The sequence below is a fragment of the Cetorhinus maximus genome, chromosome 12 (assembly GCF_964194155.1).
Source record: "Cetorhinus maximus chromosome 12, sCetMax3.hap1.1, whole genome shotgun sequence".
NCBI lineage: Eukaryota > Metazoa > Chordata > Chondrichthyes > Lamniformes > Cetorhinidae > Cetorhinus > Cetorhinus maximus.
Window position 1 is genome coordinate 112,619,328 of NC_135890.1, and position 18,640 is coordinate 112,637,967.

At 45.7% G+C, this 18,640-nt stretch overlaps 1 protein-coding gene across 1 annotated transcript in view; it reads left to right on the forward strand.

The window, feature by feature from the left end:
- LOC144687882 (unconventional myosin-XVIIIb-like) overlaps positions 1–11,870 on the forward strand; it is a 284,738-nt gene extending 272,868 nt beyond the window's left edge. Inside the window, exons 41-42 of the mRNA XM_078554448.1 lie at positions 5,469–6,676; positions 11,575–11,870. Of these exons, the coding sequence (XP_078410574.1) occupies positions 5,469–6,675 (1,207 nt within the window). The 3' untranslated portion in view covers position 6,676; positions 11,575–11,870. The remainder of the gene's footprint in view (positions 1–5,468; positions 6,677–11,574) is intronic.
- The last annotated feature ends 6,770 nt before the right edge of the window (positions 11,871–18,640 follow it).

Below are 18,640 nucleotides of genomic sequence, written 5' to 3' on the forward strand. Positions count from 1 at the left end.
CATTGTGTAGAACGATAAGTTTGGGTTACTACAGTGCGGGAGCGCCCAGAGCCTGAAACTTTTCTAGGAGAGAAATTGGATTTAATTTCACAGATTACAGGCCATCCGATGTCAGTCAGGCTTGCCATCTGTGCCTGCAGAACAGGTCCCTGAATGTAGCAGAGCTGCAGAGAGACTGGCTTTTACATTGACTTGTCGTTATCAGCTTTTTGAAGCTACAATTCCCTTATTTTCCATTTAGTTTGTTACTGCAGTTTTTTTTTTAAGGGAAATTTTCTTTCAACCTTGATGTCCCTTTCAGCCTCAAAAAGCAGTAATTCTGTTACATCTAGAATCAGGGCTTCGCCTAGTGTACCTACTGATGCGAGGGAATGGGACTGACTGGATTGCTCGACAGAGAGCTGACATGGACTTGATGGGCCGAATGGCCTCCATCTTTGCTGTAACGACTCTATGAGGCTGCTCTTTCATTTTTAATAGTAATATATGTCATCTCTTGGCGAAGCTGATCTGTAAATGATCGTGCAGCCATAAGCAAATCTAGATTTGTTATATAAAAATGTTGGGAACACAGAGCAGGTCTATCCGTACCTGTGAAGAGATGGGACAAGTCAACACTTCTGTTAAACATATAGTCACAGCACAGACGGGGGACATTTGTCCTGTCATGTCTATGCCAGGTCCCTACAGCAACTGAGCTAGTCCCTCAAAGTTTTATTCCCATTTCATCCACCTACTGGTTTGTTAGTAAAAATATTGCGGCTTCATCGCCAGCTTCACTAATGCAGGAGTTACAGGCAGCCTGCACTTCAAGGCCACGTTAGTTTGATCATTTCAGTGCTGCACGGACTGACTCTTTAGAGTTACAGCCAGGGCCAGGCGCCTGAGGTTCTGGTGCATTTACAATTGGTTCTCATCCCTCTGCTAAACTCTTTTTGGATTATTCTATCACAAGGACCATAATTAGAAATAAAATCAGATACTTGCTCCATTTTTCTGCCCCACTTTCTGCTTCCTCTGCTGTCACTGCTGGCAGTTTCTATCAGTCATTCCACTGCATTTTATTTACTATTAGGTCAACAGTTACCCCCACCCCTCCCCTCTTCCCTTTACATAGGAACATAAGAATTGGGAGCAGGAATAAACTATTCAGCCTCTCGAGCCTGCTCCACCATTCAATAAAGTCATGGCTGATCTTCTGCCTCCAATCCATTTTCACACTGTTCCCCATATCCCATGATTCCCTGAGTGATCAAAAAAGTCTATCTACCTCAGCCTTAAATATACTCAACCACAACCCTCTGGAATAGAGAATTCCAAAGATTCACAACCCTTTGAGTGAAGACATTGCTCTTCATCTCAGTCCTAAATGATTGGCCCCTTATCCTGAGACTGTGCTCCGTATCCTAGATCTCCCAGCCAGGGGAAACAACCTCTCAACATCCCCCCCTGTCAATTCCCTTTGGACTCTTGTGTGTTTCAATGACACCACCTCTTATTCTTCTAAGCTCCAGAGAGCATGGGCTCACCTTACTCAGCCTCTCTCTATAGGACAACCCTCTCATCCCATGAACAAATCTACTGAACCTTCACCGTGCCACCCCCAAGGCAAGTATGGGTGGAATCGTGTACCCTCTCCTCATGGCTAGTTTGGGAGCAGAACATTTAATGGTGGGGGGGGGAGGTGGTGTCCCCACCACCTTCCTGCCTCCACCATGATTAAACTCATGGTGGGAAGGCCTGAGCAATGGCCTTCCCACCCTGCCACCAGTTAAGGCCCTTAATGGGCAACTAATGACCACTTAAGGGCCTCATCCCACCGCTGCTGATAATAATCCAGTGGCGGCTGGGGCCTCCCCATGTTGTGTTTGCTTGCGAGCTTTCAGGGAGGGTCTTTCACTCAAAGGCACTCACTGGCTGATCCAGTGACCTGGCATTGGGAAGGTGTGGGCCTGCTGAGAGCCACTCCCCTGCCCCCTTGCTACTGAGCCCCCTCTCCCCTGTGACCCTCACCCCTCTACCCCCTTCCCACCATCACTCACCTGTGCCTGGGTCCCTCCTCGATCCGTGGCAGTGGGTGGGTATAGTGCCGCCAGCAGCCACAGCCTCCCTCTGATTGGCTGGCAGCTCTCAATGGGCAGGCCTTACACCCATGGGGTCCTTGACCACTGGGAAAGCCCGTTGCTGGCATGTCAAGTGCCTGAGCCAGATGTGGCAGGCCTTCCTGAAAACCTCCAGCGGGTGACCGAGACTCCTGTCACCTCCACAGGATTCTGCACTATATCCACCCTTAGACATGGAGACCAAAATGTGAACAGAATTCCAGGTGTGGTCTCACCAAAGCCCTGTACAATGGTAGCAAGATATCTCCTGAGGCCAGACCCTTTCTAATGTCCTCATGTTATCCTTTACTATTAGAGCTACCCCACCTCTATGGCCATTCTGTCTGTTTTTCTGAAATATTGTGTAGCCTGGAATATTAATTTTTAAACCTTGATCACCTTGTAACCATGCCTCTGTATTGGCGATTAGGTCCAAATCATTTACCTCTATTTGTGCCACTAGTTCATCCATCTTATTGCAGATGCTTTGTGCATTCAGATAAAGAACTTTAATTTTCATTTTTTACTTCTATTTTCTGAAATGACCTTATTCACTGCTGTACAACTTTTGTTAAACCCTCTGACTGTCCTGTCCTATTCTGCTTGTCTTTACCCCCATTAAAATACTCCTTCATTGTCTCTACCTTTCTCTTTGGATTTCTAAATCTCCCTTCACCCAAACCCTCTCCCCCAGCTGGTTAATTTAAAGCCCAGTCCATGATTGGTCAGATGCTGGTCCTAGCCTAGTTCAAGTGGAGTCCATTCCAAAGGAATAGCTCCCTCTTCCCTGAGTACTGATGCCAGTGCCCCGTGAATTGAAACCCTTTCTTCCCACTCAATTCATTGAGCCACGCTTTTAATTCTCTAATCTACATAACCCTATGCCAATTGGCATGTGGCTCAGGTAACAATCCAGAGATGGTTGATGTTCTGTGTTTTTAATTTGGTCCCTAACTCCTCAAATTCTCTTAGCAGAACATCATTCCTCACTCTGCCTGCATCGTTGGTTTCCCCAGTGGACCATGACAACTGGAGCCTCCCCCTCCCACTCCAAGTTCCTCTCAAACCACAAGGAGATGTCCTTAACTGGATGTTGAAAGGATGTTTCCCCTTGTGGGAGAGACTAGAACTAGAGGGACGCAGTTTAAAAATAAGGGATTTCCCATTTGAGATGGAGATGAGAAGAATTTTCCTCTCTGAGGGTTGTGAATCTTTGGAGCTCACTTCCCCAGAGAGCAGGGGAGGCAGGGTCATTGAATATTTTTAGGCAGAGGTAGATAGATTCTTGACTAACAAGCCAGTCAAAGGTTATCGGGGTAGGCAGAATGTGGAGTTGAGGCCACAATCAGATCTGCCATGGTCTTATTGAGTGGCGGAACAGGCTGGAGGGGCCGAATGGCTTACTCCTGCTCCTAGTTTGTATGTTCGTATGTTAACCCTGGCACTGAGCAGGCAACACAACCTTCGGAGCTCCCAGTTACAACAGCAGGGAATAGTATCTTTCCTCCTGACTATACTGTCTCCTATCACTACCACATTCCTCTTCACTCCCCCTACTTGAATGGCATCCTTCAGCATGGTGCCATGGCCAGTCCGCTCATCCACCTTGCAGCCCTTCTCCTCATCCACATCAGTAGCAAGCACCTTATACCTTTTGGACAAATTTAGGGGCTGAGGCTCCTCCATCGCTACATGCTGTTTCCCCGTACCTGTCTGACTCGCAGTCACACCCTCCTGTCCCTGACCATTGACCAACTCTAAAGTTTTGCCTAACCTAAGAGGTGTGACTGCCGCCTGGAACAAGGTATCCAGGTCACACTCCCTCCCTGAGGCCCCACAGTGTCCACAACTTAGGCTCTGAGCCGAAGTTGCTCAAGCTGCAGGCACTCACTGTAGATATGGCTGTTCGGGATTGCAGGGCATTCCACAGATTCCCACGTGCTGGCAGCCATGGTACACCACCAGCCCTGTCATTTCTGTCCAACCTTATTTGCTTAATTAGTCAATGTGTTAATAATTTACACGGCGAAAGTAATGGAATGTGGTGCTCTTCTAACTTGGAGACAAAGGAAGAAAGCTCACCAACTACTGGTGGCTGAAAAAAAGGAGGACCACTTGCCCGCTCTGCACTGAATTCCCAAGTGAACCAAATGCCCAACTATATACTCTGCCTACATCTCACTCCGGCATAGTCTCCTCTCCGTGTGTCCTCTAACTCCGACAGACAAGACAGGAAATCGACAGGCAATTGACAATAATCTGACTATTTTAGTTATCATACAATTATATATACAATAGAGAAGGAGGTCATTCGGCCCATCAGGTCTGTGTCCATTCTCTGTTAGAGCTACTCAGCTATTTCCAATTCCCTGCCTTTACCCCATAGCCCTGCAAACTTTTTCTTCACGAATAATTTTTGAATTCCCATTTGAAAGCCATGATAGAAGCTCCCTCCTTTAGGCAGTGCATTCCAGATCCTAACTACTCACTGCGCAGAAACCTTTTTCCTAAAGTCGTCTCTGGTTCTTTTGCCATTCGCCTTAAATCAGTGTCCACTGATTCCCGACACCTCTTTCAATCTTAGCATTTTTTTGGGGGGAGTTGAGGGAACTGCGCTTTTAAAGAAATATCACTCAGAGTGAGACAAAGGCCTTGAATAGTAGAGATGGTGGAAACAAGTGAGTTATAGTGGAAACAAATACTTCAATTCAACAACAATAGGAAGTGTGAGCCCATTCTTTAACTTTTACTTGTGGTATGGGTTGCCAGTGCTGTAGACAAGAATCATCATCTTAGTGGTAGACAATGTTTGGTTTAGCAAGAAAATTGCATCAAAGGGTGACCTGCTTGGGTCTTGGATTGAAGGTCAAAGCTGATGATGCCAACGCTGTGATTTCACCAATTTAACAACAGCATTACAGGGATCCCATTCCAAGGATAAAAATGTTGGCTGGGATATAGACAGACAGACAGCTAGAAAGAATTAGATAGATAGGATTAGATTGGATTGATTATTGGTTTATGAAAATATGGGGGCAGGTGCCAGTGGAAGGCATTGGGAGGGAAACCTGATGCATTCATGTCTCCAGGGAATATTCTCAGTGATGGGAACACCAACAGCTCACTAACTGGAACTTGGTGGCCAATTAAGCCAATTCATTGTAATATTGATGGCCATTTTATCAGGCTGCCAGCATTTACTGTCATTGGAACGGTCCCCCTGCTGCATGCTAAGCTTTGTTTTTGTTCCAGGTAGCATCACAAACAGTAATACATGTCCCCCCTTCTTTCGCCTTTAAGGAACAGATATTGAATTGTTTGAACACTCGCCCACTGAAATTATCTGCCAATCTTTTCTTTCCTCAGGTTTGGCAGGGGCGGTATGGATCAAGATATCAGTAGGCCAGGCTCTTCAGCGAGCATGCAGAGCTTTAGAAGTCGAGAGTTTGAGAAGAGCCCCGACATGGTGGCAGCTGACCGACCTGCAGCTCTATTCAGAAGAAGGCCTTCTCCAGAAGAGGAGAAATCCCCCAGTTCTTCAGTGGCTTTGTCTGAATTTGTGGAGGAACTAAGGAGAAAACATGCCAGTGAACGAGAGCAGAATGGTCCCCAGATGGAGGACAGTTCCCCTCTGCCTATTTACCAGACTGCAGGCATCTCCTCACTTCGAAAACGCCCAACCGTTAGAGACGACGACGGTGACTCATTGCTGAGATTCGAGACTCTGAGCCTCTCCGAGACTCCAAGTTATCCTGCCGGCCATCGAGGAGGGTCAGGGCTAGTCCGTTCAGCCAGTCTCAGGTCTTTACCCGTCAGCAGTGAAGTACCCGAATCTTTTGCCACAACCAAAAAAAATCGTTGTGTTTCGTTTGAGACGTTAGCTGAACCTCATAATGGTCCTGGTGCCACCTTTCAAAGGCCAAACTTCCCTGTGAAGGAAACAGATGAAGCCATTCCCTCCAGGGCAAAGTCTCAACGGAAGCGGCTCGAGCTATCGATAGAAGAAGATATCGATGAGGTTCTTAGCAGCCAGCCTATAGAATTCAAGAGCAAGCGATGCGGTGGCCTTCCTAATGACGATACAGAAGGAGAGAATTCCAGTTGGAAACTTCCAAGCCTAAGCTATGAGCGGAGAAAGGATGATGATAATGACAGTGATATTCTTCCTGCAATTCGAAGGTCTCCATCCACAAGCAGAACACAGGAAAGCCAGCGAGACCCTCGACCTCTCACTGTTGACATTGACGATTTGTCCTCCCAAAATACTTCCAGTTTGGCCCCATTAAGAAAGATTATGGCAGTCAGGCCATGCATGACTAAAGGAGACAAGGAGTCTCTTGCTAACATGTCTGACTCCTCTTCATCCTCTGGTTCAACGATTTCTTACAAAAGTGCAGATAGCATCAAGAACCGTCCCGGCCTCCGCAGATCAACAGGTGAACGACCATCCGCTAGAGTAATGGAAAATGAAAACTTGAATACACAGACAGAGAAAAGGACTGAAGAGGGGTCAGCGGCTGTTGACATTAATGCTGTTATGATGAAATACTTGGCCAAGCCAGGCAAAGAATAAGGTAATCAGCTGAACTTTTCTTTAAAACGCAGCGATTGTAAAAGTGGGCATATAGTTGCTGTTTACTCCAGACCTGATTTCAATGCAGTTGAGGCCAATAAGATGGTTCCTTCTGTCTGAGTGCATAAATAAATTTAGGTTGTACGATTTGCATCCCAATTCTCTCTCAAAAAAACCAGTGCACAAGTAAACTAATGCCAATGGAGCATTTTTATTGAATGCTGTCTTAATGTCAGTGCACTGGATTAAGATTCTGTGGAAGTGCAGAGTGGTTTGGGGGTATCGGTTTACAAGACATTAAAGGCAGCATCTCAGATTGATCAGGCTGTTTGGAAAAAGAGTTAATAGGATTATAGGTTATATCTCATGGGGGAAAGTAGATTTAAAAAAATCAGGAGGTAATGATGAGCCATGAAACCTTAATAATACCTCAATTAAAGTACTCTGTGCAGTATTAGAATAAGTTTCAGAGTGGGCACAATGCAAATTCATGAAGATATGGCTTAGTATGAAGAAATACAAGTATAGGTCTACCCTTTTTTAAGTAGTAGATATGTTCCTGGAAACCACTATTTAAATCACAACTACTTATACCAAATTGTTCAACGGATGGATGATGGCTGTCTACCCAAAGATCTTCTGTATGGTGAAGTGACCACTGGGTCACGACCTCTTTGGAATCTATTCCATTGCTACAAGTACATCTGCAAGCGAGATATGAAGATAGTGGACATTGACACTGGAATTGGGAGACAGTCACTGATGGCATTGACCTCAGGAAGGGCATTGGAAGAGGTGAGCAGAAACAAAACGCTCAGCTGGTCGAGAAGAGGGACCAGAGAAAACAGGCCAGCGAATTGAGCAACTTCCCAGCCCATTGTCTTCCTCTGCAGCAAATGCAGCAGAGACTGCCATGCCAGAGTGGGGCTCCTGAGGCGATGCTTAAAACACAGTTGACCACCACGCTACAGACCACTTTCTTATGAGAAGGAAGGCTGCCATATATTATATTGAAGCAAGTTTTCTCATTTAACTATATACAATATCAGGAAATGCATTCACAAGGCAATATTTTCAGTACCAATATGTAACATATATATTAAATAAGAAGACCCAAGGTAAATAAACCTTCCACATTTCCAGTGATGAAAAAAGGCATTTTGTTGAAGCTTTTGTCTTGCACTCATCAGGACAATCGCAAGAATACCAATGTCGGGGGGAGCAATAACTTTATACTGTTTGAGAAGAGAGTGCTGATTGGTTGGCAAGTGGACTCTGGTTGGTAGAGGTGTTGCCATGGAGAATGCACCAATTAATAGTGACTGACAGTTAACTGCCAAGCATTGTCTGAAATTTTAAACCAGGCAGCTTGACTCTGTCAATGTCGCGACTAATCAGAGTCAAGCTGCCTGGTTTAAAATTTCAGAGAATTTTTAGCAGTTACCTGTCAGTCATCATTAACTGGTGCAGTCTGCATGGCAGCACCTCTACCAATCAGAGTCCACTTGCCAACCAATCAGCACTCTCTTCTCAAGCAGTACAAAGTTGTTGCTTCCCCTGAAATTGGTATCCTTGCGATTGTCCTGATGAGTGCAAGACAAAAATCTTCGACAAAATGTCTTTCAGTAATACTCAAGTTCTGTACTACCAAGCGACTATTTCCAGTGATGTTGCAAAAAACCAAAGGGAACAGGTTTTGTTTTTCTTGATTGCGCTAAAATAAAGTTAAAGCATATATCCCCAATATATATAGTTAGCATATTTTTGTGAGATCAATTTCCCCTGTACTCACTCATTTTAATTTGTTTTATCCCTTAAAACGACCAAGTTGCATGTGCTAATTTTCCTCCCAGTCACAGTCCAAAATCTAGACCGACAAGGTGGGGAGTGGGAAGACCATAACATAAGCCAAAAGTTCTTGAGAATGGGGAAACAGCAGCTTTATTGATTCACCCAACCGGTAACTATGTAGACAATTGCCAACTACTTTAGAATGGGGATGTAGTACTTAAAATGAATAAATGGGTTGTAATTTTAAACTAAGTTACTTTATTCAGGACTACTTAAAATGGGCTACAGCTGTATGAAAAAGGAATGAAAAGATTGGACAGTTTCCAGTAGCTGAGGGTCAAGAACAAAGGGCCACAGATACAAGATTAACAAGTCAAAAATGTAGAACACCGAACAGGAGCAATGGCTTTATACTGAGAGTTATAAGTCTGTGGAATTCACTTCCAGGAGTATTGTTGTAAAAAGAGACATGCTGCCAAAGCATTTTGTCTTGCACTCATCAGGGCAGATGCAAGAATGCCAAATTTCAGGGGGAGCAACAACTTATACTTCTTGAGAAAAGAGTGCAGTCTAAATTGTTGCTCCCTTTGAAATTTGTCATTCTTGTATCTGTCCTGATGAGTACAAGACAAAAAAGCTTCAACAGCATGCCTTTTTGCAGCAACATTCAAGTTCTGGACTAAGAAATGGCAATTTGTACACTTCCAGGCCTAGCGGTTAAGGCAGAAAGTATGTCGACATTGACGATTAGATTGGGTAGGTGGATGAAGGAAAAGGGATTGGAGCGGTATGCGAAAAAGATGGCTCATGTGTTTAGAGCTATTCATTCACATGATGGGTAAAGGCGAGTTGGGCTGAATGATCTGTTTCTGTGCTGTAATTCTTATGTATTTTTGCTGAGCCAGGTTAAGTGAACTTCTGACTAGTTGGGATGTTTCTTAACATTGACCATTCACTTCAGAGACATCAGGCAGCATATAATGGGGGGAGGGGGGAGTGGGGGATGGACGGCTTGCACCCCCCCCCCCCGCCCGCCTCCTCCAGTAGGCAAAGTTGGTGTGGAGCCAACTCCACGCTGCACGCCAACCCACTCTACAGGAGTAATGTGTTGCGGCCTAAGTAGGCTGCCAATTGGCTGGCAGCTCCAGCAGTCCCAACAGTGCCAAAAGCGCATTAGTGGGCGCTGCTGGGACTGCAAGCAGGCCCAAGAAGGAGGCCCATGGATCTTGGAGCAAGGTAAGTCCGAGGTCTTGGCAGTGAGGGTTTGGGCACATTAAGGGGGTGGGGGGGGGGGGGTGCGGTGGGTGGTGGGCAGTGGGGATGTTATGTTTCACAAAGCAGGCGAGTAGGAAGAAAGGGGGGTATTATCTTAGAGGGGGTTGCCCCCTGATGCGCAAAGACCAGTCCCGAAGATAGTAGCCCCCACCTTCCTGCCAGACCATGGATTCAACTAACGCAAACAAGCCTAAAAAACTGGGAAAACAGAAGTAGTTTAAATATTCAGCACCAGGGCAAAAAAGCACATACTGGTAATTACAAACCTGGTACCTAAGCTTCCATGATAAGAAAAATGCTTGAGGGGCATACAATGGAATATAATAAATGAAAATCTGAGGAGCACAGGTTTCATAAGAAGCAGTCAGTGTGGTTTAGTCAGTATGAAGACCTTTATCAATAAGGCAAATAAGGGTTTGAGAGGCATTGGTGTATAAATCCAAACACATTAATTTGACATTATGCAGACCAGTGATGAGACCATTTCTAACAATGGTATTTTATTCAAGAAACACGTTCGTAGCCCAATGGCTGAATCGCAGTGCAATTCTGGAACACTTGTGCCTTGTGGACACATTTTGGGGGGGGTCGGGAGGTGAGTTACTCACCACAGAATTCCGAGTCTCTGACCTGCTCTTGTAACCGCAGTATTTATATGGCTGGTCCGGTTAAACTTCTGGTCAATGGTAACCCCTGGGGGATTCAGCGATGGTAATGCCATTGAATGTCAAGGGGCAATGGTTGGATTCTCTCTTGCTGAAGATGGTCATTTCCTGGCATCTGTGTGGCACAAATGTAACTTGCCACTCATCAGCCCAAGCCTGGATATTGTTCAGGTCTTGTTGCATTTGGAATGGACTGCTTCAGAGTCTGAGGAGCCATGAATGGTGCTGAACATTGTGCAATCATCAGCAAACATCCCCATTTCTGCCCTTATGATGGAGGGAAGGTCATTGATGAAGATGGTTGGGCCTAGGATCCTAGGTTCTGGATGGAATACTCTCCACTCACCTGGATGAGTGCAGCTCCAACAACACTCAAGAAGCTCAACACCATCCAGTGCAAAGCAGCCCACTAGATAGGCACCCCATCCACCATCTTCAACATTCACTCCTTCCACCACTGATGCATAGTGACAGCAGTGGGTATCTTCTACAAGATGCACTGCAGCAACTCGCCAAGGCTCCTTTGACAGCACCTTCCAAACAGATGACCTCTACCACCAAGAAGGACAAGGGCAGCAGATGCATGGGAACACCGCCACCTGCAGGTTCCCCTCCAAGCCACTCAGCATCCAGAATTGGAAATATATCACCGTTCCTTCACTGTGGCTGGGTCAAAATCCTGAAACTCCCTCCCTAACAACATTGAGGTTGTACCTACACCACATGGACTGAGGTAGTTCAAGAAGACATCACCATCACCTTCTCAAGGGCAAATATAGGTGGGCAATAAATGCTGGCCTAGCCAGCAATGCTCATATCCCGTGAAAGAATAAAAAAAAGTTTCTCCCTATCTATTCTGCCCCTCATGGTTTTGTATACCTCTGTCAAACCCCCTCTCAGCCTTCTCAACTTTGAATCAGGACATCAAGTCTGTTTCCATCTCCACAGATGTTGCCTGACCTGCTGGGAGTTTACTAGCATTTTTCTGTTTTTGTGTAACTCTTCAGTCTCTATCGTGTCTTTTGACATCGGCAGATGGGCACGAAAGGAATCTTTTAATATCTGAAGGCTATTATGGATGTGACTTGCGCACTAAAATAACAGCCTCATTGTTAGAGTGTGGCATTTTATTGACTACCGGTTCTAATGCTGTATTTCCTTCCTCCAGAATCTCTGATCTGAGACTACAGGTCACACAACTGGCTGGAACACTTGCGTACTGAAGCCTAGATAAAGAATCACAGCCAGACAGAATCGATCTGTTCCAAAGAGACACCCCGAGCTCAGCTGAGAAGGATGTAGACAAAACTGAATGTTCGTCCTGGATACAGCAGTGATTGAAAATGATGGTCCTCAGTACTCGCAGCTGAATTAAAACATAATTATTGTCAGTCTTGCTAATTGCTCTGATTTTTGGAAAAAGTGCAAATATTTGGGGAAAAAAATAAAGTAGTTTAAAACAAACTTATTGCTATGGTAGTGCCTTATATAGATCATTTAAAAAAAAATCCATGGGATGTGAGCATTACTGGCAAAGGCAGCATTTTGTGTCCATCCCTAATTGCCCTTGAACTGAATGGTTAATTAGGCCATTTCAAGGACAGTTAAGGGTCAGCCACATTTTTGTGGCTCTGAAGGCCAAACCAAGTAAGGGCAGTAGATGCAAAAACAGAAAATGCTCAAAAAACTCAGCAGGTCTAACAGCATCCGTGGAGAGAGAAACAGAGTTAATGTTTCGAGTCCGTATGACTCTTCTTCAGAGCTAAAGAGAAGTAAAAATGTGGTGAAATGTATACCATTTAAGTGGGGGGTGGCGCAGATGAAGCTGGATAGAAGGCCAGTGATAGGTGGAGGCAAAGGAGAGACCTGCTGAGTTTTTCCAGCATTTTCTGTTTTTGTTTCAGATTTCCAGCACCCGCAGCATTTTGCTTTTATCTAAGGACAGTAGATATCTTTCCTTAAAGGACATTAGTGAACAAGATGGGTCTTTATGACAACCAGTCATGGTCACCATTACTGAGACTAGCTTTATATGCCAGATTTTAAATTCCTGCCATGGGGAGATTTGGACCCAGGCTTCTGAATTACTCATCCAATGACATTACCACTATGCACCTACCACCCCATAATTTTAAATCCAATTGCAAACAAACTTTATTTAAATTCAATGCCTTGTCTACTGATGGGAGAAGAGAAGGTTGGAAATGTGGACTCACGTTAATCCTGCCTTCACCTTATTACGTGTGGGTGAGGTAGTAAAGACCAAACAATGACCGCTGGTGGAATTGTCCCAGATTTGCACTAAGTGCGGTAGCGGGTGGGAAAAATAACTGTTTTCCTGCCGGCCGCAATGGCGGCTTTTCACACCGTATCGTCCCAATCACTCCTCATTAATTATGCATTCCTGGGAAACACACCGTTTCCATGGCGGGCGGGCTCTCATTTGCCAGCCATGCCATCACCTCACCGCTTCCTCACGCTGGGTGCCATATTTAAACGGCAGCTGTGCGCACACCCCTCAGTGCTTCCAGCCCAGGACTGCTACAAAGAAGACATGGCCCCAAAAGGCAAGAAGGCTGCAGCTCCCCAATTCAGTGATGCTTCCCGGGAATGTCCTTTGGACTCCATGAAAGCCCGCCACGTTGTCGTCTACCCCCACTCTGGCCACATGAGGTCCAGCAATCTCTCCACTCCGGCTTGGTAGGTGATGGCAGTGCCTATGCTGCACTGAAGAGGTTGGCCATCCAATGCAGATAGAGGATGAATGATGTCATCCGTGCAGCCAGGGTAAGGCAACCATCTCCTCACTCTAAACTCGCACACTCAAGCCCATCGCACATTCACTGCCATCTCACTATGGTCAGCTCAAGGAACATCACCATCCATTCTCACACACATAGCCTCACATGTCCATCTGGCTTCATCTCCTCTGGAGACTGCCTCAGTCCTCACCATCTTGAGAGGCCGCTTGCGCAGGTCAATGTAATCCCCATACACACCCTGAGATACCCCTCTTCCCCAGTACAGCCCTCGCCCTGCAACCTCTTCCCTTGCCTGAGGCCACTCCTCCCCCTTCCCCAAGCAGCCATTGAAATACCACCCCCTGCCTTATGGCTGGTCTGGTAGGTAGAGGCCTGCCCTTGAGCTGTCCTAAAAGTGATGTGGTGCTTTCTGTGAAGTCTGGCACTGATGACCGTGAGTGCTACCCGAAGCAAGTAAGCAAATAAACCTCGAAGTCCCGAACGGAGTGCAGCACGCCCAGGTGCACGTCGCTTATGTACAATTGTGTAATATGTCAGTGTGATGTGCTCGGATGATCCAGTGTGCGGGAATGATTCTGGTGAGTTGGGCTTTTAATGGTGTGCAGATGTGTTACAATGGAGTTTCCGATATCTGATGGTGGGAAACATGGTCTGCCATCGACAGGCAGAGTGGACGATTGCAAACTGGCTTCATGAGATCGTGGCCTTCTCGCCATATTCTCTTCCCACGTCGCCAAACACACCCGATGCCAACGGGCACGGAAAATTGTACCCTACGCGTATATTTATGCTTAAAGGATCCCCAGGCACAGCGTGGATCTAAAGTAATTAAAATTGGGACTAAATTACTGTGTTCAAAGATATTTTAGAAACAGCTTCATTAAAGCCACTTCTGATTAAGATACAATTGAGGCTGAAGGGGACAGCAAAATTTGTCCTCAGCACCAAGGACTCAATTATGAATTTTCTGATCCCTTTTTCCGTGGGAGGGCAGTGCTGAAGTTCTCTAAGTTGCATTCCAAAAAACCAGACTGACTTGTGAGAGCTATGTGTGGCCTGTTTGTGGAACATGTTCACACGCCACTGTATAGAAAATCTGCCACCAAAGTCTTTGCTTTACAGCATTTGAAATAATTTAATAAGCTGAGCCTAATGTCTTATTTTTCCATTTATTTCCCTGATGCAGTTAAATAAGGCCACGTTTATCCTTAATTGCCCCAGGAAACGCCCCTTTTTGTACCTTGCCCGATGATCCAAACATCTTGCAGAGTTTTCTGCAGGATGTCTTTTATTTCTTTCGTCCATGGGACGTGAGTGTCGCTGGCAAGACCGACATTCATTGCCCATTCCTAATTACCCCTTGAGAAGGTGGTGGTGAGCTGCCTTCTCAAACTGCTGCTGTCCATGTGGGGCAGGTGCACCCACAGTGCTGTTAGGGAGGGAGTTCCAGAATTTTGACCCAGCGACACTGAAGGAGCGGCTGATATATTTCCAAGGTAGGATGGTGGGTGCCTTGGAGGGGAACTTCCAGGTGGTTGTGTTCCCATGCAACTATTGCCTTTGTCCTTCTAGATGGTAGCGGTTGTGTGCTTGGAAAATGCTGTCAAAGGAGCCTTAGTGAGTTGCTGCAGTGCACCTTGTAGGTGGTACACACAGCTGCCACTGTGCACTGGCGGTTAAGGAAGTGAATGTTTAAGGAGATGCATAGGGTACTGATCAAGTGGACTGTTTTGTCCTGGATGGCGTCAAGCATCTTGAGTGTTGTTGGCACTGCACTCATCCAGATAAGTGGAGAGTATTCCATCAAACTCCTGACTTTTGCTTTGTGGATGGTGGTGGACAGGCTTTGGGGAATCAGAAGGTGAGTTACTCAGTATAGAATTCCCAGTCTCTGACCTGGTCTTGTCACTGTAGTATAAAGAATTAATGTTAATTATGTAAATATGTAGACTACGTCATCAGTGACATAAGATCTCAAGATAACTGAGCATGGAGAGAGATAGTTCTATGTAGAGCCTCATTCTAAGGCTGTTTTGTACATAGTATAATATTCAATAAAGGCTAGAGTTTATCAACAGCCTTGCCTCCAGCATTATCTGTAAGACCAGATCATGAACAGTCCCTTCTAAGACCCACAACGATGATAACAGAGTCACTGCAGTATTTATAGTGGACAGTGGAAAACACAATGAAAGAAGCAACATGTGAAAAGCTCTGCATCTGGAAGAAGCAGCAAGAGAAATGACTGCAGCATTTCAGGGAGGGAAAATCTTAAACTGAACTCCAGAGAAGGCAACAGTGAAACAAATCTGTGAAGAAAATCCTATTTTTACCAGAATGCTTTGACTGTGTGGAAGGCCCATATCAAGCTGAGAAGTAGTGGAAGAGGCGTTGCAGGTTTACCAGGTACAGAACAGCTTCAGGGCTAGCAGAGAAGACTGGCAAGGAACAGGTCAATACCTTAATCTACACCATAGGCAGTAGTGCAGAGAATGTAATAATCAGACAGGGTGTAAACAAAGACACGGCAACATATGAGAAGGTTATCAAAGCCTTTGATACTTATCTTAGTCTTTGAGGGCCCACCATTGTTGCGAGAACGTGCACCTAAAGACCAGGAGAGAGTGTAGATTCCTTCATTAACGACTTATATCAACTAGCTAATCATTGCGAATATGGAGCCCTGAAAGACAAATTCATTTGGGATTGCATAGTTGTAAGAATCTTAGAAGAGACTTTGTTAGATTTTCTGCAGTTGAGGGAAGATTTGACCCCATCGATGGCCGTCCAGTTAACAAGGCGGTCAGAAGTAAGAAAGCAAAACAAGATTTTTATTTGAGGCGGGAAAGAAATCTTGTGGAGAAAAACAGCTGGTGCAGTGCAGTTTATAGGGTATAGAATTGGCAGCGTACCCAATGTAAAACAGAGAAAAAGGCAAAGAGGGTGTGGTAGCTGCCTTGACTCAGTGACCTCGCTGTAGTGGGAAAAGGCTGCATCGTCGTGAAGAATGCCCCACCAAAAATGCAGAGTGCCAAGCCTGCAGGAAGAGAGGCGGTTTTAAATCGGTATGCCACAGCAAAAGACTCCTAACATAGAAATTAAAGGAGGAATAGCTAAATTCATGTACCATTCAAGAAGTTGAAGAAGAAAAAGAGAATGAGTGCTATTCTTGAGAGAAATTGCAGGTTCAAATGGGAGCTACTGAAGCGCAGATATTATGATCAATGGACATAAAACAAACTTCAATTAGGCACTGGAGTAGGAGTTTCAATTCTTTCAGACACACAATGGTTAAAGCAAGGCTTCTTCCAGCCATACAGCTCCACGATCCAGGAGGCATTCAACTGAAGGTCAAGGGACAGTTAACTGCTAAACTCCAGTACAAAGGAAGAGAAATCATAGAAACTCTGTATGTAATCCACAACCAAGAATATTCACTGTTGAGCCAAAAAGCTTTCACAGAGTTACAACTCATCTATAAAGAAGATGCTCATTGGGCCAGACATATTGGCACAATATGACCAGGAACTGCCCACAATAGTTACTGCAGATGCATCAGCGACTGGACCAGGAGCAGCACATTTTCAAATCCAGAAAGGTGGAACATATTGATCCGTGTATTATGCTTCTAGGTCATTGACTGTAATGGAACAAAGGTACACTGTGCTCAAAAGGGAGGTATTAGCAGCCACATGGACCTGTGAGAAATTCACTGACCATGGCTTAAGCCTGCAGTTTACCATAGAGACAGATCACAATCCATTGGCCGCCTTACTAAATACCAAAGAACTAGCAAAGGTGCCACCTAGATTCCAGAGATTTCGGCTGAGACTCATGAGGTTCAATGCCATGACCGAATATGTGCAAGGCAAGCAACAAACGGCATTGTTCATGCATTCCTGTTGAGGAGCCTGACAGGAGGGCACAAATCTTGTTGAGGGTGTACAATCATATACCGCAGTGAGCTCAAAATTCCTACCAGCAACAACACAGGGGCTGAATGAAATCTGACAACCACAGAAAGCAGATGAAGAATGTACTAAAATTAGAGAATTCTACAAAAATGGATGGCCAGAATTTGCTCCAAAAAATCTCATCCTGAACCAATGCTTTGAGCAACAAAGGCATCTCAGTATTGTCAACGACTTGTTAATTTATGATGAGTGGTTGGTCATACAAGAGTCCTCAGGCTTGAGATCCTTCAGAGAATACACCAGGGACACCAAGGCATTACAAAGTGTTGTGGTAGAGTGCGAAATTCAGTCTGGAGGCCAGGGATCTCAAAATTACTAGAGGAAATGATTTTGAGCTTTGTCACCTGTGCGATCCATTGCCAAGAGCAAAGGGAACGCTGATGACATCCTCATTTCCATCCAGACCATGGGAATGTCTCGGAATCGACCTTTTTGAGCTCAAGGGGAAGACATTCCTCATAGTTGTTGACTTACTCCAGACGGATGGAGGTTAAACATCTTCATGGTCCAACCTCAGAAGCATCCACTAAATTACTACAAGAAATTTTTGCCACAGATGGCATTCCAGATTTTGTCTTTTCAGACAACGGACCACAGTTTACAAATTAAAGGTTCAAGAAATTTGCCGAAGATTATGGGTTTATCCACACAACTAGTTCACCCAGCTACCCACAAGCAAATGGAGAGGCCGAAGGAGGAGTAAGAACAGTTAAAGCTTTGTTTAAAAAGAATAATGATATCAGCATAGCACATTTGACCTCCCATTCCACACCACTTCAGAATGGTTTGGCTCCATCAGAACTTCTGATGGGAAGAAGACTCCAGTTCTCCTCCTGTTCTTCCACATATGCTCACCCCATGTCTGAAAGCAACTGACATCAAGAGAGCAAGAGAGAGGGAGGATGAGTATCATGCAAATCAGATCAGAAAGTGCAATCAACACCATAGTTCACATGATTTACTAGAACTCTAACCGGGTGAATCAGTCTGGATCAGGGACCAAATTTGAGAAGGCCAAGCACTGGAAGAGACACTGCGTCTGAGATCTGGGGCAGAATTTCTTGGCTGGCGGGGGGGGGGGCAGAGCGAGAGTGGGCGTGGGCGGGCACAGACCCGATCACCGCCCACGATCGGGTCTGCGCCACCATTTTACGCGGGCGGGCCAATTAAGGCCCGGCCAGTGTGAATCGCGGCTCCCGAGGACAGTGGGGGTGGGCGGGCGGCAGTGGGACTGCAATGACCACCGGGTCCAATGGCGACCCGGGCGGACTGTTTTAAAAAGCTCCTGCGGCCTTACAAAGGCTGTGAATCACGGCCAGTGAGAGGATTCCCCAGAGCGTTGCTGGCCAGGCAGGAGGGTAGGGCAAGGGAGCACTGTGCCCCTCGTTTTTCTGACGATTGACTTGCTGCCCTCCTTGAGGAGGTGGCAGCACAGCGGGAGGTCCTGGTGACCCAGGATAGGAGGAAGAGGCCCCCCCCCCACATGACCAAACGTGCC